The following is a 25,016-nucleotide window of genomic DNA, read 5'->3' as shown; positions in this document are numbered from 1 at the left end:
TTCGGTAAACACCCCCTCGGCTGAGAAGAGAATGTCCAGAGGTGGAAGGCGTCACCTGAGGATGGCAGCCGTACAGCCTTGTGGTCACGTGCAGGATCCTCTCACACTCAGATAGGACCAGAGTCCAACCTCTTCTGACTTTAGGAGCTCTGTAGCCTTGGGCAAATTACTTAATCCCTGATAGACTCAGTTTTTTCATCTGTGTCCTGAGGATGAAAAGACCCACCTCCAGAGTCGCGGCACTTAGAATATAAGAGACGGTGACTTTTTGATACAACAGATCACCCCCTGTTTCTGTGAAAGGTGATAAGACATTTTGCCAACCTCTTTTTGCGGCTTTGGCCTCCTAAAGTATCTATGTCAAAAGAGGCCAGTTAAAGAAAAACAAGTGAGCATTCTAGCTGAATGAGCAGGTGAAAGTTGATAGTGATGGACAAAACAAGGCACCCCTAAGAAACTAGATCCAGGAGGTCAGAAAGGCTGAAAGCAGGAGATGCAGCTGGAAATGAATGGAAATCAAATTCTCAAGAAAGCAGGAAGACGGTGAATGTGTCTGCCCCGATTCTTCAGGAATCTAAATCTAACTAAATCTAAAGCTAACTCGCTTTTTAAATCCATTCAGGGAAAAATTGACCAACCTCTGGTTAGAACAAAATAAGTCTTTTTTTTTTTTTTAACAGAGAAAGAGAGAGAACGCAAGTGGGGGAGGGGTAGAGAGAGAGGGAGACACAGAATCCAAAGCAGGCTCCAGGCTCCGGTCTGTCGGCACAGGGCCTGACGCGGGGCTTGAACCCACCAGCCACAAGATCATGACCTAAGCCGAAGTCAGACACTTAACCGACTGAGCGAGCCACCCAGGCACCTCCAAAATAAGTCTTTAACACAGAGATGTTTTTCACATTTCACACAATATGAATAGTATCATAAACACAGAGCTGCATGGTTCTCAAGGCAATTTAAGGTGCCTGCTGTGTGAAGTGTACTTAGGGCTACATGCTTTGCACACATGATATCTTATTGCTCCCAACAATTCATTCATTCACTCATTCACTCATTCATTCTTTCACTCATCCATTCCACAAATACTTATTGCCAGCCCACTGTCTACCAGGCACTGTGCTAGGTATGGAAGGTAAGATGATGTAGCACAGTGGATAAAAATGTCTAACCCTCTGAGAAATGTGCTAACATCTCTGTTTATAGAAGAAAACACCAAGATCAAAGAACTTAAGTGAATGCCTCCCAGACTCCACACCAGTGGAATCCTCACAGAGGAGGGCAAAATCCTTCTCTGTATGTTTTCTAGTTTAGGGGAAGAAAAATCAGAAAATTCCCTTGTGATCTCAAGGACATGAATATGTAGGAATTTGTTGACTTGCTAACAGGCTGGAGATATGATATTCAATCCATTTAGCACAGTTGGAATTTTCTGAGAATCAGAGAGACAGGACTGCTGGTATCTAATCCTAAGGGGTGACTGAAAAAGACTAATTAGGGGTCTACAGCATGGACCCTTTGGAGACAGTGTAATTAGCCATGAGAAGAGAGAAAAAGAAGGAAAGAGGGAAGAGAAAGAGCAAACGAGAATAAAGGGGCTAAAGATTCCAGGCATTCCCTAACAGAAAGCCAGAGAAAGCCCAAATGAAAACCTTTTTAAACTCTTTTCATTGTTCTTAAATTATTTTCTAATTATTTCCTTGGTATCATCTTTGAGTAGAGAGAGAATTTCTATCTCCCCTGTATTTCCTGGCATCGCTTAATTAATACTTGATTGATTGAAAGATTGACTCATTTGAACCTGGAGTGAAATGGAGCTTTTTAATTGTCTTTTCTGCTGAACCTGAAATAGAGCATATAGTAATTAGGAAAGGATCCCTTTTTATCAGAAAGTCCCAGCTACAATGAGCTCTTTGTAACTAAGCAAAAGGAAAGTAGGTGATAATATAGGAGCTGATAAAGCACACACCCCCACACACATTCCCAACTGCTTTCAGTGATATGAAATTTTCTTGATCATTATTTCCTCCTTAAATGAGTTAGTTGGCTGGAGAATGTGGCTGGATTGTGGGCTAAATGGTGGGTAATTGCCATCAAAGTCTGGCCACAGATGTGACTGATGGTCATGTTTCTATGCTCTTCATTGCTCCTTGTCTCTCTCCCTAATGACCAGGGCTGAGTGATTAACATTTTTTTCAAAATCTCTTTTCCTTTGGGACACTTGGGTTAGCCGGCATGACTTCATTCATTCATTCAACTACATGCCAGTCTCTGAGCATCCAAACAGAATAAGACAGGCAAGGGCCCCATTCTTATTAGGCTCATTTCTAATGCAGGAAGGCAGTCAATAAATGTGTAAATAAAGTGACCAGAGCATCATATATCGAATGAGAAATTTAGGAGTGGGAAACACTACAAAGGCAGTAAGACAGGATGGCGTGGTAGAGGTTGATTGGGGGTTGGGCTTCTTAGTTAAAAAAAGCCTCCTGCTGAGGTTATACTTGACTGGAAATGCATTTGAGGTAAGCCCTGAGTGTTATGAAGTGGTCAATCACACCAAGATCTGAGAACAAATGTACCAAAGGGGCAAAGAAGTTCATGAGAGGAGTGGACAGTCCTAAAGTAAGGTGCATCCAGGACCTGTGAGTGAGAAGGGGGTACAAAATGAGATTAGAGGAGGCAGGGCCAGATGAAGGAGGCATTTGTGGGATATGTTAAGGGTTTAGACTTTACTCTGCAGGCCTTGGGAAGCCAGGTGGGGAGTGGAGGTGTGAGGCTGGGGGGTGATATCATCTGGCCTGTGTGAAAAGAGCAGCCTGTAGAGACAGAAGCAGAGAACCAGACACTGGTTGGGCAGCTGTCACAGTAATCCAGGTGAGAGATGATGTTGACCTCGTCTTGGAATGGGGAGAAGTGACTGGATTGGGCACATATTTTGGAGACAGAGCTCATAGGACCAGCTGATGAAGAAGTGGGGGGTGAAGCAAAAGAGACCTCTTAACCTCCTGGGGCTGCCATAGCAACGCACAAGCTGGGTGGCCTACGCAGGAGAAATGTATCTGTCTCATGTTGTTCTGGAGGCAAGAAGTCTGAAATCAAGAGGTTGGCAAGGTCAGATTCTTCTGAAGGCCACAAAGGAAGGATGGGTTGCAGGCCTCTTTCCTTGGCTTGTAAATGGCCATCTTCTCTCTCTCTCTTCCCGGTGTCTTTCCTCTGTGCATGTCTGTCTCAATGTCCAAACTTCCCCTTTTTATGGAGGACACCAGTCACATTAGATTCTGGGCCCACTTCACTCCAGCCTGACCTCATCTTCACTAATTACATCTGCAACAATGCTGTGTCCGATTAAGGTCACATTCTGAGATACTCGGGGTAAGGACTTCGACGTAAAAACGTGAGGAAGGCGACACAATTCCACCCTTACCTGGGAGAACCACGGATACGGTCAGTCTCCTGCTTAGCCTGAGCATTGAAAGACATCATTCATTCACCAAACATTTATTAGCACCTATTGTGTGATAGACATTGAATGACGGTGTCAGATTACACAGATGAGTATGAATCCCTGCCATACAGGAGCTTGCAGTGAATGTGAGAGAAAAGAGACAACAAGTACCATATATATTAATATATGCATATAAAGTATTATTACATATGACTTCTTGTACTTTTCTGTATTCTTATAATTTTCTCAAAAAAAACCCCAAATAATTATAATATAGTAAGATAAGAACTATGGGAGGATATTGGCCCTGTGAGAACTCAGAAGAGAAAGAAATTGCTGTGGGGAAGCTTGGGAGTAGAGAGCTGATAGTTCCAGAAGGCCCTCCCCCACAGAGGAGGCTTGAGGGACAAGGAGCTCTCCCATGAATGGACAGAGGGAAGAAGGTGAGAAGACATTCCAGGCAGACAGAACAGCATGTGCCGAAGCATAACAATGGGAGGGAGCAGGAATGTTGGGGAGAATTCTGGAAAATGTAGTAATAAGGGCGGTGGTAGGAGATGAGCCTGGGATGATAGGAGGCAAAGGAGTTATGATTATCCTGCAAGCGATGAAGAGTCAAAGAGGGGCTAAGCAGGGGGACATGACCACTTCCAGACTTTGGAAAGATGAATTGGAGGAAGGAGAAACTGGACAAATGTGGCAACAATGGGGACAAAGAAAAGGGCGTCTGAACTTTTCAGGTCCCTTTCTTTTCTTCTCCACCTTTTGTCCTCTGTACTCACTGCCAGGGCTGCCCAGCTTAATCCACACCTCACCTTGGGTGCTCACAGGCCCCTGGGCACCGGCCTCCTCCTCTACTGGGATCAGCCGAGCTCTTCCCCCTTCAGAGCCTTAACCCTGCTGTCCTGCCCCTCAGAAGGCCCTTTCCTAAGCTCTGCACACAACTGGATCCTTGCCATTCTTCAGATCTCCATTCAAAGTCACCTCCACACAGGCCAGGCCAATTATTTCCTTAAAGTACTAACAACATACTTTGCCCTTCTCCTCATGGAAAGTAAATAGCTTGACCACATCTGAGTTATTCATGACTGTATCCACAGTGCCTAGGAACATGGTGCCTAGGACTAGAATATGCTAGGAGCTCATTAAATACACTGGCAGAAGGAAAGAAAGAGGGAGGGAAGAGATGAAGGATGGTTTGGTGTGAGGGTGAGGAAGGAGGCTCGCATCCCACTCTGCCCCATGAGGTGGGATCCATGGAGAGAAAGTGAATAGACTGTATCCACATCCTTATGATGCTGCTTCTGAGTGATGCCTGTGCATATTTTAATTCTGAAATGGTTGCTTTGAAAAAGAAGGATGAGTGGAATAAGTTAGAAAGAATATCTTAGGGCACCTGGGTGGCTCAGTCAGTTAAGTGTCCAACTTTGGCTTAGGTTATGATCTCGTGGTTTGTGAGTTTGACCCCCGCTTTGGGGCTGGAGCCTGGAGCCTGCTTCAGATTCTGTGTCTCCCTCTCTCTCTACCCCTCCCCTACTTGTGCTCTGTCTCTCTTTCTCAAAAATAAATAAACATTAAAAAAAATCTCTTTACTACAGGAAAACTAGAGAAAAGATGGGGAGAGAAATGCCTCTTAAAGGAGACCTATATAGTCAAAGTCATAACTTCAGAACCGTTCCCAATTCTAAAAAGGCAGACAAAATCATTATTAGCTGAGGAGCTGAGAGATGTTTCTTTTGGCCAGCCTTTGGTTTGGGGTCGAAAAATAAGGACTCACATTTATCACCAGGCTCAGTTCTGAGAGGCTCTATCTACCTCTACTGATTCACTTAGATTTCACAACAACCTACTATTGTGAACTCCATTTGACAGATGAGAACACTGAGGCCCAGAAAATAACCTTCCCAGTGTGGCACAGTCAGTGGATAGCAGAGCCAGGATCTGAACACAGGGTATCTGGTCCCAGAACTAGCACTCTGAAGTGCTTGGCTAAACTCCTTTCTGGTCAAAGCTGCAAACTCTCCAGGAGAGTTGTTGACCTCACTGCATATTTGTTATAATCATTACCCCAACGCTACCTTTTTGTTGCTCGTATTAGTCAGGATAGGCTAACAGGTTTAGCCAATAATCTTCAAAATCAATGGCTTTACCCAACAAAGGTTATTTCTCACTTACTCTACTGTTCAGTGTGGTCAGTAGGGGTGTTCTGCTTGTGGTCATTCCGAAACACCTTCTCCTGTACCATCCCAGCGGCCTTGGAGTCCTCTGCTGGGTCCTTTGCACCTAGCCAGCCAGTGAACAAGCAGAGTGAACGTGGAGGATGTTGGGACAGGTTTCAGGAGCCAGGCCCACGTTCCCTCAGCCACAACTCAGTCACCTGGTCCCACAACTATTTAAGGGGGCTGAGAAGGGTAGTCTAGCCTCAGCCCAGGACGAGGATATGGTGGGCATGTTGCCAAGAGCTGCCTTAATGCTTATTCGTGAAGACTTTTGTAAGGGAGACCTTGGCAGGAGGTGATGCTGGGAGTCAGAAGACATTGATTGGGCCCTGATTCCACCAGTTGTCAGCTGTGTGACCTCCAGCAAATCACAGCCCCTTTTGGTCCCACATGCCTTACAAATAAAGTGAGGATACCCAACCAAATGACCCATATCTGGATTCTTCCAGTTCAGAATGTCTATATGATAAAGCATCATTTTATCATTTCTAATAATCATAGTGCCTTAATCATTTTTATATTGATGACCTATGTGTGCCCTTGTTCAAAATTGCACCCATAATTATAACATTGATTCTGAGGAAAAATACTATCTATTTTCTTCTAATACTTAATATCTAGTTACATACCATAAATGTATACGTTGGGGGAAGAAAAGAGCCTCCAACTTTGCATCAGAACTAGGTACTTGAAGCCATTAATTACACTGGGGAAAATACAGATATCTGTTTCATCATGCCTGGAACCACATTTAAGTTATAAGCACAATTTTCCACTAGCAGATTATTGCTGTGATCTGACCATTTTTGTACAAAACAGTACTTAAATCTGTTAGAAGGCATCTGAGCATGCCAGGTGAGCAAGGGGAGAACCGTCAAGAAAATCTGTATCCAGAGCAGCAGAGTTAATAACTACTGACTGAGGTTCTACTCAGTGCCCTCGCTGCCAGCACACCTTGGTTTCTGAAGTGTGTGACATTATTGTAACCATAGGGCTTTTGCAAGAACTGCAGGGGCAAGGTTTGGGCAGGCAGGGTTGGAGAGGCTGGGACTTAATAAGATGTTCTAAACCTCCAGGAGAAATGGCAGGGAGTCAGGCAGAGACGGATGAGGTTCCCATATTGAAAAAAATAAAACGCGGCAGACTCGGAGACCTGACCAGGGACTAGGGGTGGGCGTGGAAAAGCAGAGCACGGCCTGGGACACTGCCTCATGCCCCTCTGCCCAAGAGTTCTCCCACCGTCCATAGGAGAACGCCCCAGTCAGCCCACCTGTCCCTCCCTCCGCCACCACCCTCGCCCTCATCCCTGCTGCCATTTTCCCTGAACAACTGTAATCTTGCCTCCCACTCTTGTCCCTGCCAGCCTGTCCCCTCTCACCTCAGCAATACTCTTCTTTGCAGAACACATATGGATTATGTCCCCTCGTTTGCTTACCCCCCATGGCTCTTGCAGCATACACCAGCCACTAACACGGCTTACAAGCCCTGTGAGTGTGGGGGCCGCATGCCTCGTGGGCCTCATGTCACCCCACTGTCACCCCCACTCGCTGCTGCTGACTTCAGCCACACTGTCATTTCACGTCCTTTTCAGAAGAAGCAGTGGCTCCAACTGTTTGACTGAGAAAAGGCACAAAACACATATTTCCCTAGAAATACACATACTTCTAGACTTTTGGGGGACACTTTATAACTCATTAGCAACTGAACTCATGGCTTCCAATTTAGAGACACTTCACCTGCAAAGGTAGCTGAGGGTTGAAGAAAAACCTATCAAGCATATTACTTGAAGATGCTTTAAATGAGTTTACTCTATGTTTCAAGACTTTATAGACACCCTGACCATGTGTTGCTCTTGTAATTGACCATGTTTTTGCTCAGATCGTGGTTGAATCCTCCCCACCCAGAGCCTGCCCCACCTCCTTGAAAGCATCATGGGCTTCTCCTCTGTCACACTTCCCGTATGCTATTTTCACACCTGTATGTGGGGTTTTCTGATGAGTGTTTGCTTCCCACACTAGACTTTGAGCACCCGAACAGGGACCCAGTCCGCTTGTTCCCGGTCACCCAGGACCCAACACAGTTCTCAGCATGAAACAGGTGTTCCATACATAGTCGTTGAAGGAATCACTGAGCAGACACCTGCCCTGATTATAATTTCCTTTTCATTTCTTTCCTGTAACCCTCTCTAGACCAAATTGTTTACTCCTTTCCCTGGGCTGTCTTCATGTCCCTTTACACAGAACTTGACCACAGGACTCATCACATTATACTTCTGCTATTTTTCTCTCTCCTCTTTGCTCAACTGGAAAGCGCTCAGGGCTGGTGACATAGTGGGTGTTCAATGAATGTTTACCGCATTGAATTGTGACCTCTGGGAAAGCAGTCTTGGCCCAGATGCTCTGAATACACGAGAGCAAGAGGTAATGCCTAAAGAGGCCCCCCCACAGCAGGCCACCGTGCTGCTGTGCACAAACATAAACCTCATCTCCACCTCCTCTCACCCATGACCCATTCCTTCATTCAACACAAGGCTCCTATGCTGATGCAACAACTTGCTTATACAACAGCTTTTAAACCTGACAATTGTCCAGAAACCGTCGGGCTATTTGTTACAAGCATAAACTCCAGGGCTCACCCTAGATCTACTGCATCAGTGTCTCCAGGAGCAGGGCTCAGGAATCTGCACTTAACTAATGCCCTAGGTGACTCTTAAGCAGCCAGCCTGGCTAGCAGTCCATCCTTGGGTGAAGAGTTAAAGCAACACAGTGATATCCACAGCATGAGGTAGAAAAGTCAATGGAAGCATTTGAGGAAAGGCCAAGGAGAGGTCTTTGCTGCCAACTTTCAATTATAAGACGCCCCCCTCCCCACCCCATGCACACCCTGGAGTCAGCAGCTGAGCAGAGGAATCTTTTAAGGTTCTGAGAGAAACCTGAACCTCCCACCTCACCCTACCCCTTAAAGGAGGCAAAAAAATTGGACCATTTGGAGGTCACTGTGGAGTTGCTCTTAGGGATTTTAACTGGGTACTATCATGATCTTTATCATTAACATTTCTAGAAAGCATCTACTACCCCACAGACACTATTCTACAGCTTTACATGTATTATGTCATCTAACAATCAGGAACAAAGAGAGACTAAATGCAAAGTAGCATGCTCTGCCCCCTGCTGGGGAGCTCCAGAAGGAAAACCAGGCTCTTGGCTCTCAGGGATGGATCAGATCTCTCTGTGGAAAGACCCATCCCTGTACACTTCCAGGGATTCCAAAGCCAGGGAGAGGGGTTGGGCCCACCGAGGGCTAGGTATTTTCCCCAGGCCTTACTTTATGAGATCAATAATCCTCTAGACACCAACAGATTCCCTCAAAGAACCCTTCTCCATCCCTCTTGACGGATGCCAGAGTCTAGAATTACAGCCGCAGACCTGCTGACCGCCATAAGCAGCAAGGTTACCTGTGAAGTTCTCTTCATCTGGATGGGGTGGGGGCCTATGGTTCTTTGATGATGATGATTGGGTATGGAGGTAAGGGAGGGAAAAGGAAAGCTCAAGGCTAGAATTAATCCATTGCTATCTGGAGATAACTCACTATTTCATAGATTATGTTCTATAGTATTTTACAGTTTACAAAATGCATTAAATATATTGAGCTCTTTTAATCCTCACCACATCATTACGAGGGAAGCTCATTAGCTTCATTTTGTAGCTAAGGTTTGGTAACTCACCAAGGTTACACACATTGACCCAGGGCTCAAACCCAGGTCTCCTGACTTTGGGATCATTGTTAGCCATCAACATGGACAGATCGAAGCTTCTTGGGAGAAAGAATGAATGAATGACTCTCTCTCCAGTGAGATACTATGGAGAATATAAAGATGAATAATTTTTGGTTTTAAGGAAACTGAAAGTAACTTTCCCCCCTTCTTTTTCCTCTCACCAACCCTCATAACAACAATCATCAAACAATCGTGTTTGGTTAATGCCTGTTGTTGGTTTTATAAGAATAGATGAATTATCTTTCAAACAGTGTCAGCAATACTTGAGATCCAACAAAATAATGGTGCCTCCCAGAGAGCATTTCTAAGGCCCGAAGTCTGGCTCCTTTTACAAAACATTCTGTGGAAGCTCAAACTTTTAATTCATACCACCAAGGAGATATTTGATTGTTTCCTGGAAATGCTAACAATGAGAGGCTCATAAATACTAATGAAACAGTATAGATTAGCAGAGCTCAGCAAGTAACCTGGGGGGCCTGGAAGAGAATTCTTAGATTAAAAAATATAAAGAATACCTTTTTAATTGAATTTTCCCCAGACTGGGTTCCCAAATGTTAATGAATACTCTTTTTGGCTATATGGAGAGTAGACTCAAATAAGTACCTTCAGGAATCCAAAAGTGAATTATCGAATTAGCTTTCGCTGGAAAAGAAATCTATTTATTCAAAGGCTATTTTAGGTGTCATAGGATGGACGAGCTTGAGACAAAGGTTGGGAGGGGTAGGAGGGCCTGAGACATTGAGATAAACATAATTCAAATGCATGCTTCTATTTCAGCCAACTAAGCAACCTAAGTTGAAATTTGCTTATTTGTCCTTTATGACATGATTCCTCAATAATAACAACTTCCTTGGAATATACGAGGCCCCATGTTACCAGAAACCATGTCTTTAGCTTTCCTCACTGAATCCTAATACCTAACACAGTGTGGGGCATGTATTAGGTGCTCAATAAATGTTTGTTAAATGGATGAAGAGCTCTCTTAAAACATTTTCCAGCGCTTCTCAGGCCCTTATCTTTTCTTGAAGGGCATCCTACTATTATAAAGACACCAAGGGTGCCTGGGTGGCTCAGTCGGTTAAGCTTCTGACTTCTCAGGTCATGATCTCACGGTTCATGAGTTTGAGCCCCACATCAGGCTCTGTGCTGACAGCACAGAGTCTGGAGCCTGCTCTGGATTTTGTATCTCCCTCTTTCTGTCTCTGCTCCTCCCCCGCTTGTGCTCTTTCTCTCTCTCAGAAATAAACATTTAACAACTTTTTTAAAAAGGAGGAGGAGCCAAGATGGCAGAACAGCATGGAAGTTTTTTTTGTGTCTCACGTCCATGAAATACAGCCAGACCAACACTAAACCGTCCTGCACACCTAGAAAACGGATCTGAGGATTAACACAACAATCTGCACAACCTGAACCACAGAACTCAGCAGGTATGTGGTGCGGAAAGGTGAACTGGGGGAGACAGAAGCTGCGGAGGGCAGGGGGCCACTGTTGTGTGCGGAGAGAGGATGGAGACGGGGGCGGGGGGATACAGGCAAAGCACCCCCCCCCCAAAAGCAGCTGGAGAGAAAGTGGAAAAGTGGAAACAGCCACAGGGACTGAACTAAAAAGGCAAAAAGGAGAAAGGAGAGAGGAGAGGGTTTAAATTCCATTAAGACTGTAACAGAGGGAGCGCAGAGGCTGAAATGCCACAGCTCCATACCTGGCGGTGCTCGGGTGGGAAGGGCGAATCCCCAGGAGCAGAGTGGAGTCCGGGGGTCTTCAGGCCACACGGGGAGAGGCGGTTCCCCTGCTGGGAGGACACCTGGTAGAAGCTGTGTGAGTCCCCAAAGGCAAGGCGCCAGTGGACCCGGGAGAACAACCACATTCGCTGGTGCTGGAACAATGTCATTAAGGGTGAAGCCTGGTGCCAGATGCGTGTTGTGATTTTCCATAATCCCCAAAACGCTGCTGCTACACTATCTCGCGAACTTTCTCTGGGGTGGGCTGGCACCCGGCCTCAGTCTCTGGGTGTCGGCAGCAGCACGGTCCCGTGAACGTTCCCGGGTGCGGCCAGCACCCAGACGTGGCTCAGTGAGACCCTCCCGCAGACGGGCAGAACAGATCAAAGTCACAGTCCCTCAGAAATAACGGGTTGGGAAAAACAGCCGCATCTGAGACAAAACCCAGGAGGGAGGTGCTGTTTGGTCACGGACAGTGTAAAAGCAGGGAGTAGACAGAAGCCGAAGACAAAGGACGGGTGCGCGATTGCCGATTGGGGAGAGCAGGATTCCGACACGAGACCGGGTAGCTGGGTTACTCCATTGTTACCATTCCCGCGCATGCGCATATGCACCTACAAGGGCCACAACAACCCACCCCAGGAAGCTAAGCAGCGCCATCTAGTGGAGAACGGAGCCGTTACCCTAAGCCCCGCCCAACTGGGCCAACCTCGCTCTTCAGGAACACGGCTCTCCACCTACTTATTTTATGGACTATAAGGCGCTTCATAGTTCGACTTCTAGGGGAAAACAAAGTAATTTGAGTCTTATTTCAGTCTGTTCGCTGGTCCATCTATTCAGTTTTCTTTCTTTTTCTTTTTTCTCTTTTTCATTTCTTCTTTTTCTTTAATACAGAAAAAGAAAAAATTCATTTTTATTTTCAATTTTTATTAAAAATATTTTTCTTTAATTTTTTTCTACTTATTGTTTACTCTTGTGTAAATTTTTCATTTCTATTTTACTTCTATCATTTCATTTTAGTCTACTTCAGTGTATTCATTTTTTCAAATTTTCTAACAATTTCCTTTTTTTTCTTTTCTTTCCCCCTTTTTTTTCTAATCTATCAAGCCACTTTCAACACCGAGAGCAAAACACACCTAGGATCTAGCATCATTTATTCGATTTTTTTTTTGCGTTTGAGTTTTTTTTCCTTTTTTGTTTTAATATTTTTTTATTTTAATTTTTTTACCTCATTAATTCCTTTTCTCCCTTCAAAATGACGAAGTGAAGGAATTCACCACAAAAGAAAGAGCAGGAAGAAACGACAGTCAGGGACTTAATCAACACAGATACAAGCAAGATGTCTGAACCAGAATTTAGAATCACGATAATAAGAATACTAGCTGGAGTCGAAAATAGATTAGAATCCCTTTCTGTGGAGATAAAAGAAGTAAAAACTAGTCAGGATGAAACAAAAAAGGCTATAACTGAGCTGCAATCTCGAATAGATGCCACGGTGGCAAGGATGGATGATGCAGAAGAGAATCAGCAATATAGAGGACAAACTTATGGAGAATAATGAAACAGAAAAAAAGGGGAGATTAAGGCAAAAGAGCACGATTTAAGAATTAGAGAAATGAGGGGCACCTGGGTGTCTCAGTCGGTTAAGCGTCCGACTTCAGCTCAGGTCATGATCTCGCGGTCTGTGAGTTCGAGCCCGCGTTGGGCTCTGTGCTGACCGCTCAGAGCCTGGAGCCTGTTTCAGATTCTGTGTCTCCCTCTCTCTCTGACCCTCCCCCGTTCATGCTCTGTCTCTCTCTGTCTCAAAAATAAATAAATGTTAAAAAAAAATTAAAGAATTAGAGAAATAAGTGACTCACTAAAAAGGAACAACATCAGAATCATAGGAGTCCCAGAAGATGAAGAGAGAGAAATAGGGGTAGAAGGGTTATGTGAGCAAATCATAACAGAAAACTTTCCTAACCTGGGGAAAGACAAACACATCAAAATCCAAGGAGCACAGAGGACTCCCATTAGATTCAACAAAAACTGACCATCAACAAGGCATATCAGAGTCAAATTCACAAAATACTCAGGCAAGGAAAGAATCATGAAAGCAGCAAGGGGAAAAAAGCCCTTAACCTACAAGAGAAGACAGATCAGGTTTGCAGCAGACCTATCCACAGAAACTTGGCAAGCCAGAAAGGAGTGGCAGGATATATTTATTCAATGTGCTGAATCAGAAAAATATGCAGCCAAGACTTCTTTATCCAGCAAGGCTGTCATTCAAAATAGAAGGAGAGATTAAAAGTTTCCCAGCCAAACAAAAGTTAAAGGAGTCAAGTCTGTGACCACTAAACCAGCCCTACAACAAATTTTAAGGGGACTCTCTGAGGGGAGAAAAGATTAAATAAATAAATAAATATAACGACAAAAGCAACAAAGATTAGAAAGGACCAGAGAACACCACCCAAAATTCCAACTCTACAAACAACATAATGGCAATAAATTCATACCTTTCAGTACTCACTCTAAACGTCAATGGACTAAATGCTCCAATCAAAAGGCATAGGGTAACAGAAAGGATAAGAAAATAAGATCCATCTATATGCTGTTTACAAAAGACCCACTTTAGACCTAAAGACACCTTCAGATTGAAAGTAAGGGGATGGAGAACCATCTATCATGCTAATGGTCAACAAAAGAAAGCCAGAGTAGCCATACTTATATCAGACCATCTAGACTTTAAAGTAAAGACTGTATCAAGAAATGAAGAAGGGCACTATATCATAATTAAGGGGTCTGTCCACCAACAATACATGACAATGGTAAACATTTATGTCCCAAATGTGAAAGCACCCAAATATACAAATCAATTAATCACAAACATAAAGAAACTCGTTGACAGTAATACCATAATAGTAGGGGACTTCAACACCCCACTCACAGCAATGGACAGATCATCTAATCAAAAGATCAACAAGGAAAGAATGGCTTTGAATGACACACTGGACCAGATGGACTTAACAGATATCTTCAGAACATTTCATCCTAAAGCAGCAGAATATACATTCTTCTCCAGTGCACATGGAACATTCTCCAGAATAGACCACATACCGGGACACAAATCAACCTTCAGAAAGTACAAAAAGATTGAGATCATACCGTGTATATTTTCAGACCACAACGCTATGAAACTCAAAATCAACCACAAGAAAAAATTTGGAAAGGTAACAAATACTTAGAGACTAAAGAACATCCCACTAAAGAATGAATAGGCTAACCAAGGAGTTAAAGAGGAAATTAAAAAGTTCATGGAAGCCAATGAAAATGATAACACCACAACCCAAAACCTCTGGGATGCAGCAAAGGCAGTCATAAGAGGAAGGTATATAGCAATCCAGGCCTTCCTAAAGAAGGAAGAAAGATCTCAGATATACAACCCAACCTTACACCTTAAAGAGCTGAAAAAAGAACAGCAAATAAAACCAAAAACCAGCAGAAGACAGGAAATAACAAAGATTAGAGCAGAAATTAATGCTATCAAAACCAAAAAACAAACAAACAAACAAACAAACAAACAAAAACCAGTAGAACACATCAATGAAACCAGAAGCTGGTTCTTTGAAAGAATTAACAAAATTGATAAACCACTAGCCAGTTTGATCAAAAAGAAAAAGGAAAGGACACAAATAAATAAAATCAAGACTGAAAGAGGAGAGATCACAACCAACACAGCAGAAATAAAAACAATAATAAGAGAATATTATGAGCAATTATATACCAATAAAATGGGCAATCTGGAAGAAATGGACAAATTCCTAGAAACATATATACTACCAAAACTGAAACAGGAAAAAATAGAAAATTTGAACAGACCCATAACCAGTAAAGAAATTGAATTAGTAATCAAAAATCTCCCAAAAAACAAGAGTCCAGGGCCAGTTGGCTTTCCAGGGGAATTCTTCCAAACATTTAAGGATGAGTTAACACCTATTCTCTTGAAGCTGTTCCAAAAAATAGAAATGGAAGGAAAACTTCCAAACCCTTTCTATGAAGCCACTATTACCTTGATTCCAAAACCAGACAGAGACCCCACGAAAAAGGAGAACTACAGATCAATTTCCCTGATGAACACGGATGCAAAAATCCTCAACAAGATATTAGTGAACTGGATCCAACAATACATTAAAAAAATTATTCACCACGATCAAGTGGGATTTATACCTGGGATGCAGGGCTGGTTCAATATCTGCAAAATAATCAATGTGATTCATCACATCAATAAAAGAAAGGACAAGAACCATATGATCTCTTGATAGATGCATAGAAAGCATTTGACAAAATACAGCATCCTTTCTTGATAAAAACCTTCAAGAAAGTAGGGACAGAAAGATCATACCTCAAGATCATAAAAGCCATATATGAAAGACCCAATGCTAATATCATCCTCAATGGAGAAAAACAGAGCTTTCCCCCTAAGGTCAGGAACAAGACAGGGAAGTCCACTCTCACTACTGTCATTCAATATAATATTGGAAGTCTTAGCCTCTGCAATCAGACAACACAAAGAAATAAAAGGCATCCAAATCAGCTAGGAGGAGGTCAAACGTTCACTCTTCACAGATGACATGATACTCTATATAAAAACCTAAAATATTCCACCAAAAAACTGCTAGAACAGATTCATTAATTCAGCAAAGTCGCAGGATATAAAATCAATACATAGAAATCAGTTGCATTCCTATACACCAACAATGAAGCAACAGAAAGAGAAATCAAGGAATCAATCCCATTTACAATTGCACCAAAAACCATAAAATACCTAGGAATCAATCTAACCAAAGAGGTGAAAAATATATACACTGAAAACTATAGAAAGCTAATGAAAGAAATTGAAGAAGACACACAAAAAATGGAAAAAGATTCTATGCTCCTGGATAGGAAGAACAAATATTGTTAAAATGTCAATACTACCCAAAGCAATCTACATATTCAGTGTAATCCCTATCAAAACAACACCAGCATTCTTCACAGAGCTAGAACAAATAATCCTAAAATTTGTATGGAACCAGAAAAGACCTCGAATAGCCAAAGCGATCTTGAAAAAGAAAACCAAAGCAGGAGGCATCACAATCCCAGACTTCAAGCTACGCTACAAAGCAGTAATCATCAAGACAGTATGGTACTGTCACAAAACAGACACTCAGATCAATGAAACAGAATAGAGAACCCAGAAATGGACCCACAGATGTATGGCCAACTAATCTTTCACAAAGTAGGAAAGAATATCCAAAGGAATAAAGACAATCTCTTCAGCAGGTGTTGCTGGGAAAACTGGACAGCGACATGCAGAAAAACTAACCTTGACCACTTTCTTACATCATACACAAAAATAAACTCAAAGTGGATGAAAGACCTAAATGTAAGACAGGAAGCCATCAAAATCCTCGAGGAGAAAGCAGGCAAAACCTCCTTGATCTTGGCCGCAGCAACTACTTACTCAACGTGTCTCCAGAGGCAAAGGAAACAAAAGCAAAAATGAACTACTGGGACCTCATCAAAAGGTCCCTGCACAGTGAAGGAAACAATCAGCAAAACTAAAAGGCAACCAACAGAATGGGAGAAGCTATTTGCAAACGACATATCAGATAAAGGGTTAGTATCCAAAATCTATAAAGACCTTATCAAACTCAACACCCAAAAAACAAATAATCCAGTGAAGTAATGGGAAAAAGACATGAATAGACACTTCTCCAAAGAAGACATCCAGATGGCCAACCGACACATGAAAAAATGCTCCACATCACTCATCATCAGGGAAATACAAATCAAAACCACAATGAGATACCACCTCACCCCTGTCAGAATGGTTAAAATTAACAACTCAGGAAACAACAGATGTTGGCAAGGATGCGGAGAAAGAGGATCTCTTTTGCATTGTTGGTGGGAATGCAAGCTGGTGCAGCCACCCTGGAAAACAGTTTGGAGTTTCCTCAAAAAATTAAAAATAGAACTACCCTACTACCCAGCAATTGCACTACTAGGCATTTACCCAAGGGATACAGATGTGCTGTTTTGAAGGGACACATGCACCCCAATGTTTATAGCAGCACTATCAACAATAGCCAAAGTATGGAAAGAGCCCAAATGTCCATTGATGGATGAATGGATAAAGAAGATGTGGTGTATATATACAATGGAGTATTCCTCGGCAATCAAAAAGAATGAAATTTTGCCATTTGCAACTATGCAGATGGAACTAGAAGGTATTATGCTAAGAGAAATTAGTCAGAGAAAGACAAATATCATATGACTTCACTCCTATGAGGACTTTAAGACACAACAGATGAACATAAGGGAAGGGAAGCAAAAATGATATAAAAACAGGGAGGGGGACAAAACATAAGAGACTCTTAAATATGGAGAACAAACAGAGGGTTACTGAAGGGGTTGTGGGAGGGGGGTATGGGCTAAATGGGTAAAGGGCACTAAGGAATCTACTCCTAAAATCATTGTTGCACTATATGCTAACTAATCTGGATGTAAATTTTAAAAAAAAAATTTTTTAATAAAAATAAATAAAGACCCCAAATAAATACACACCCTATGGAGGCCCTCTCTACCTTGGCCACAATCTACAGTCCTCCCCTCTCCCACCCTGAACCCCAGGCTCACCAGAAGACAGCCTGTTCTCCTGCCATATTCTAGAAGTTTCTCTGCCTAGAATCTTTGAACATCCTTTTACCCATGTTTCCCTGTCAAGGTCCTGCTCATCTTTCAAGGTCCTCCTCAGGTGGCTCTACCTTCATGAAAACTGCCCTAATATTCTCCAAGGGCTCAAAGCCCTTCCTCTCTTTCCCTAGATGAACCGAAAAGTGGGCTCCTAATGCATTTACGTTCCCTGCAGGGACCAGCATGACATCTGACACAGAGTAGTTTGTCAACAAATGTGGTGGTGGTATCTAATGTGAGTCCTAGAAATACGGTATGAGGAGCATTTGGTCCCAGGAAAATATATGTGTGGATCAAATTAGTGAAAAGCCCCCAAAGTCTTCCCTCAAGAGAGCATGGAAATCCCTCCAGATAGGCCAAAAAAAAAAAAAAATATGGGGCCAAACAAGGGCTGAAGTAAAAGCAAAGGTGACCACAAAGTAAGAAGGGAAATCCAGAGACCCAAGTGTGTGAGAAGGAGCAAGTCAGTGGATTGGCCTTGATGGCAGGGGGCGGGGAAGATACCCAAGGGTGCTTTTTCTCGACAAAGAGCCTGTGGGCTTGATGGCGTGTGAGCATATCCACGGCACGTGATGTTCCAGGGCTTCTGAGGGGCTCACACGGAGCCTCTGGCAAAGGGGTGTGACTTCTCAGAATGTTTCTCTTTGTTGCGAGTTGAGTTTATGTTCAGGCAGTCATATGCTTTCTATAAACCTCCCCTTGAGCAGGACTGGATTTTTATTGTATGTATCTTCATGCATTTGTGAAGTATCTAACAGTGGGAAATAAATCACTGTGCAGTCTTCTTCCACAACAGATTGGGATAAACGTTTTTAAGTCAATCTGGGGAATAGCCAAGTATTGTAAGATTCTATAAATCCTGGGCTACTTGCCAAAACGGGTTAATTCTGCACAAAGGAATAGGAGGCTCAGAGCGACACCTATGAAGGGCTCGCAACGTGGGGATCTGGAGTCAAACGCCCCAGAATCAGTCAGGTCAGCTCTGCCACTCACTCACTGTGTGACCTCTGCCTCTGTCTCTCCAGCTGTAAAGATGAGGAAAATACCTGTACCTACTTCCTAAGGTCGTAATGAAACAAAATGGGCCAATAGGTGTAGAGTGCCCAGGATGGTGACCGGCATATCAGGGCCATTATATAGCATTACTTCACTTTCAAGGACCAAGCGGTACAGCAGTAGGCACCCGTTTATACAACTGCGTAAAGTGTGTAGATAACGTCCTCAGGGCATGAGCCCAAATGCCAGAAGGCTAGGACTGAGTTCGGGTGGAGTTTGAGTGAACACACAGGCACGTGCGGAACTTACAGAGTGCTATCCAAGGAATTAGACTTCTGTGGACAACCCCTGAGTATAACACACTCCCCAGGAGGGGCCACACATTTATGTCCCAGTGACAGAATGAAACCTGGACTTCATAATGATTGTGAACCTGGGTCCCCAGCAGTTTTCTCCATAAACATCCTGTTCTCTCTTTAAAAACATAACTCATGTGAAAGTGGTTAGAAAAGTATCAAGTAAAACACAAATATAAAGTAACATCATCCTGGTTTTTCTGATTGCCCAGCAGCCTTGGAAGAGAAACTGACCCATTATCCCCAACTCTGGGTGTTTGTGGCACCTCTGTGTGGCCTTAGGCATGTCCCTTCCCCACTCTGGGCCTCAGAGTCTTAATCTTTCAGTGAGAGCATTGGTTGCAATGATCTCTAAGTTCTCCAGCTGAAAATCAACGGGTCTTTGATCTTTGGGTCCCAGACAATGTCTTGTACCAGAAGGCCTCTTGAATTGCCTTGAACCATGTTACCCTCCAAGTCTTGTTTACACATAGGAACCTGTAGATTCCAGAACTGAAGGAGATTGTAAGACCTTACACTTGAGAGCTGAGGCTTAAGATACACGTGGAGAGGTGGAGAGGGTACCGGTGGAAGAAGGGCCACTCTGTATAAGCAACCGGAACAGTCCCGGCTATAGTTGAGCTGCGGGTGGAAGTATGGACCCCCATCCCAGTTTTTAAACACCATTGCTGAGCAGCCTGCGGGACTCCTTTTCCAATGCCAAGAACAGGCACAGGCAGGGCAGGAGTCTTGGGAATATTCAGCTGGGGGACAGGAAGCAGAGATGAGAGCGATGAGGGAGACGAGGAGAGAAACAGAGGGAACCAGCACATGGTCCCCCACCGCAAAGCTCGGTGAGTCCTCTTTGGGCACAGGAGCGGGATGTGAAGAGGGAGGAGACGGAGCTGGGAAGAGAGCGTGAAGGGACAGTAAAGAAGTCAGGGCTGAGGCAGGACAAGGACTGCTGACCTCATAGCCTGGGGAAGGTCCAGGCCCCTGTGACAGGCGGCAAGACTCAGATATTCTGTCCTGTGCTTAAGCTTCAGTATGTGTGGAAAATGGCACGTGTGTTCACAGAAAGTGAGACACAGCTGTCCTGTGAGGAGTATGGGTTCAACGCCCATCAGATGAGCTGCAGGGAGAAAAGATGGAGAACCGCTCCTACAGAGGCGCCAACCCCTACCCGGAACGCTGAATCCGCACGTTGATTCACGTATCCACCAAATGCTGAGCACACGCGATGAGCCAGGTCTGATACACTATCAATTCTTATCCCCAATAGAGCGTGTACAAGAATAGTGAGTACTTACTTAAATGTATGCATTTATTTTGTTTACTGGGTTTCAATACAATTTCAGCGAACTCTGGAAATCTTCAATTCCGTCCCTTTTCCTAAGCCTCAAAAATACGTCGTTGTTAAAAATTGTAGACCGTTACCATTGCGTTTCTCTTGAATTGTCTGTTTTGCTCTCTTCAGCTGGTAACAGGTGCATGCCCAAGCCCAGGGCTCGAAGAGGAATAAATTGCAAGTGGACAAGGCTGTCTCAGCTTGAGCCCAGGACTTTCTAGTGAGCTACGAGTTTCCTGTGGCCCCAGCCTAGCCCGGCGCCATGGAGAAGATCAGCTCTTTCTTCAGCATCATTTGGGACACCATCTTGACCAAACACCAACAGGGCCTCTTTAACACCATCTGCCTGGGCATCCTGCTGGGGCTGCCACTACTAGTGGTCATGACATTCATCTTCATCTGTTGCCACTGCTGCTGGAGCCGGCCAGGCAAGAGTGGCCCACAGCCGGAGCGAAACAAAGGGAAGAAGAAAAAGAAGAAGAGGAAGGCCGAGGAAGACCTCTGGATCTCTGCTCAGCCCAAGCTTCTCCAGATGGAAAAGAGGCCATCACTGCCTGTCTAGTTAGGCAAGGAGCAGAGGCGTCCTTCCTCGGGGACTAAGCCACCTTCCAACTACACACGGGCTAGAGAGCAGCAATGCCCAAAGTGATGCACTCGTGTCCACAGAGGAACTAACCAAGGGACGAACCTCAGGCTGAGCGTCCCCGTGGAGGACACCCCAGAAAGAATATGGACAGTTCTTGGGCACTGTCTTGGCAGCTATGTGTCCGATAACAATGCTCTTTACCCCAGACTCAGGCATCCTTTCCACCTGCATCCCGCAAGCTCCATCCGCAAAAGTACAAGGAACGTTTGTCCATACATCTTGACACGTCTCCCAAATGCACACACATGCCCACCATGCACACAATAGTGCCCCCATGCACACACATATACACACGCGTGTGAATTCAGGCAACAGGTACCTGGGCAAATATATTCTGTTCATCAAATGGTCATTGACGACCTACTTTGTACAAGTACATCATCTTCTCTCCCAAAAATTTCTCATAGGAAGGCCTGGCCGGATTCGGGCACACGTGCACAATTACATACCCAGATAAGGTACCTGTCCACTGTCTACTCCATACGCCACTCAGGCTAGAGATATGTGTTTTCCTATTCCTATCCCCACACAACCTTTTACTGGAAATCCTCGTATTTGGGCACTCCAGCAATATACAACTGTATCAGGTTGTGCATCGATACAGACACGCCAAGTTCCTGTGTTTCTCACATGGGAGAAAAAGTTTCAAGTGAGGTGGATCAAAATCCATTGAAAGCTGTATCTTGCAACTCATGACAAGGTCCCCATCACCATGGATCAGTATCGAATGCTGTCTAAGACCTCTTTTTGAGACGCTACCCCCAGAACCACTCAGCAAGGTGCCCCTCTCCAAGCACAAACTAACAGCTCTTGGTGGTGACTTCTAGAATGTTCTGGAAACCAAGGATACTCCATTCACTTCCGTGAACTGCAGTTGTGAGCCTGTGCAATGTTTTACAGACGGGAAGGAGATGCTACATCTGACAGACACCTGACCTAGGGATTTCCTATGTAACCAAAGCTTCTCAGCAGGGAAGGAATTGAGGCAATATCCGGTACAGTCTCGCGGAAGGCACACTGGAAACAATTTCATAAGGTTGTAATGGATGTGTGGCATGTTGCAGATGGGATACAGAAGTTACAGAGTTTAAATGAAAGTAGAGCGAAGCTATATAGAGGTTTATTAATATTTATCTTGAAGCTCAGGCAAGTGCCTTGCACACAGTAGGTACTCAGAACTGTCTGTGGATGCTGTTGGATACGTGATGATGTTGAGGGCCAACGTGTAATACCTCGCCAATCCCCCCGAGTGACCTTCTGTTCTGAGCCCACTGATTGCTCCAACGGATGGAAGTTGGGTATTGAGTGCCTCACAGGCATGCACAGAATCGACAGTCAGGTTGGCCTGTGCGCCCCGAGATCCACGACTGAGTTGAGGCGAGTGTCTCCCCACCAGGCTGAGGTTGGGAGGCCGAGTTAATCCACATATGTGAGGAGATGGTTGGTATTTTGATTGTATTGTGACTGTATGACAAAGATGTATAATTCCCAAATTGGAAGCGGGTTGTGCTCTGAAAGGTCACTTGCAAATCTGCTGGGTAGCTCTCTTGAAATATTTTCCCACAGAAGCAGTTCTAGGAGGCAGTAAAATTGCAATTTAATTAACAATGTAGCTAAACTATGATATCTATAGTAGCAAGAAGCTAAATTCTGCAGGATTGTGTTCATGGCAAAATGTCCTCCGTTTGCTCTCTTGGGCTGCCTGGTACTCACCTGCCCTCCAGGTATTCTCCAGGCCTGTGGGGGCAGGCGTCTCACGGCGACTGCTGCATCCGTCTTCTAACCGGCGACCCTGTGAGGCAGAATTCAGGCCTTCCCGTGTTTTAAAACCAGTCGCATCCACCTTCTCACACCAGGTGGCCCCAAATGCCCTGGCTGCTCAGACCCCCTAGTCATAAGCCCCTTCTAGCAGAGAAAGAAGCACTCTCTGGCTGGCTGTCCCCTTGTACACGGACGGCTCGTCATGGAGTAGCTGGCTGTCCCCTTCCCATCACAGGACGATTGCTCATCGCCCCACACCAAATGCTCATGCCTCCCCACGCCCTTCCTGCCCCCCTAAGACGGATGACCTTGGGGAGACACGGAGCTGACGGCTGAGGCTGGGTGTCAGATGTGATCTAGGAGAAAGGATCGCTCGGATCCGGGACCACACAAGTAACATGGTTGCCATGGCAACTGGCTGCTAGCTTGAATTAAGACGGCAGTCAGTCAGTTGTCATTGCCGGGACGAGGCCTCCGTGTCCAGGTGCAGCACCCCACTGTCCCCTAATCAAATGGATTTGAACTACCTCCAGGCGCGAAACACCCAGATGCTCTCTTCTCACTTGTTTCCATAGCCCAGGACTGAGGAGACCCAGATGCTGAATGAGGCTTATGTTTTCCCCACCCCCGCTGCCTCCCTGATAGCCTTCACCAGGGTCCCCCCAACACCATCCAGGGTGCCATAGGCCCCCAAACTTCTGTTGAGTAAGTGGGTCCATGAAAGGAGCCCCGTGAAGTCACTGGAGTCACTCCCTGTTCCTCCCATCATCCTTATCTTCCTCTCCCATGTTTCCTCGTCTCATTCCTGCTTCTCCCGGCACCCCCACCCCGGGTCCACCCCTTATTCCTCTTCACTTTTACTCCTTCTCCCCAGCCAGCACAGGCTTGGGGAGGAGTCCCCGGGCCGAGATCTGAACAACTCCAGCCAAACTCATCCACCGTCATCAGAGAAGGCCTCCTCCCCGCTGCTCAATGTATTCTGGTGGCTTTTTTATTTCTTGGGGGGGGGGGGGGGCGGGGGAGTGGGGAATGTAGAGAAAGGGCAGTCACCTTCTCAAGAAGAGTATAAATGGTCCAAGCGGTATAGTGTTTGTCAGAACTTTTTTTCTAGAAAATTCAAACACATGCAAAAGAAAAATTTATTTAAATAAAATATTTGGAAGACAGCAGCGCCTGGCCTCCTTACCTGCTGGCATCAGTTACTTTCTTGACAGTAAATATTTCCCTCTCCCAGACATCACTCAGAAATGACAGAGGCATGGACTCCCGCTAGGACACAAAAGGCCCAGCTGTCCCTGGACACTGTCTTCCCCCTGACAGAGTCATAGGTCAAAGGACCAGGACCAGGCTCTCACATCACTGCCTCCAGAGAGGACACCTCAGAGACTAGACACCCTCAGAGGTGCTGGCTGCAGGAAAAACACTGACGCTCCTTGGCAACTCTTAGAGAGCGTTCCCTTCGATGAGGTCAGTCAATGTCTTCTTAAAGGAAAAGGGAAAATAGCAAAAACTAAGTAGAAATAGACCTCTAAGTTAAATCTAGTATTGGGAAGGGGAGAGATCAGAAGTCTCTATAGTAGCTGCTGGGGGGATAGATACATACATAGTTAGGTACATTCATTGTTAAATACGTAGGTACCTACACACACATACACACACACACACACATACATACGTGTATATACACACATTGTTAGATACATACATGGATACATAGATATGTATTTACATTATTACATAGATGGATAGCCAGATAGGAAGACACACACACACACACACACACACACACACACACACGTATGTCTGTATAGTATGTATGTATAAAACGCATATCTTCTTTTCAAGTGGACAACGGCTTTGCATTGGTTGTGAAATGGAATGATTCAGATGCTCCAGAGTCCTCCCTTGATGCTCAGCTGGCCGTTCAGCAGAAGCCCTGTAGAACAGGGCTGTCCGACAGAGTAGATAAGATGGAAATGTCTCTATCTAACATGGTACCATTAGCCACATGTAGCTATTTAAATTAATTAAAATTCAATAAAATTAAAGGTGCAGTAGCTGA

The 25,016-nt window shown here is 44.6% G+C and overlaps 1 protein-coding gene across 2 annotated transcripts in view; it reads left to right on the top strand.

Annotated features, from left to right (window-relative positions):
* Positions 1-23,959, top strand: part of KIAA0040 (KIAA0040 ortholog) — a 43,466-nt gene extending 19,507 nt beyond the window's left edge. Inside the window, exons 1-2 of one of the 2 annotated variants that reach the window (XM_042924662.1) lie at positions 10,821-10,863; positions 20,677-23,959. In XM_042924662.1, coding sequence (XP_042780596.1) covers positions 20,810-21,109 — 300 coding nt within the window. In that variant the 5' untranslated portion in view covers positions 10,821-10,863; positions 20,677-20,809 and the 3' untranslated portion in view covers positions 21,110-23,959. Of the gene's footprint in view, positions 1-10,820; positions 10,864-20,676 lie in introns of those variants that run through there. The other variant, XM_042924661.1, reaches the window with a different exon arrangement.
* The last annotated feature ends 1,057 nt before the right edge of the window (positions 23,960-25,016 follow it).

This window comes from Panthera leo, chromosome F3 (assembly GCF_018350215.1).
Source record: "Panthera leo isolate Ple1 chromosome F3, P.leo_Ple1_pat1.1, whole genome shotgun sequence".
NCBI lineage: Eukaryota > Metazoa > Chordata > Mammalia > Carnivora > Felidae > Panthera > Panthera leo.
Note: the sequence above shows the minus strand (reverse complement) of the source record. Positions and strands in the feature narration are given on the sequence as shown.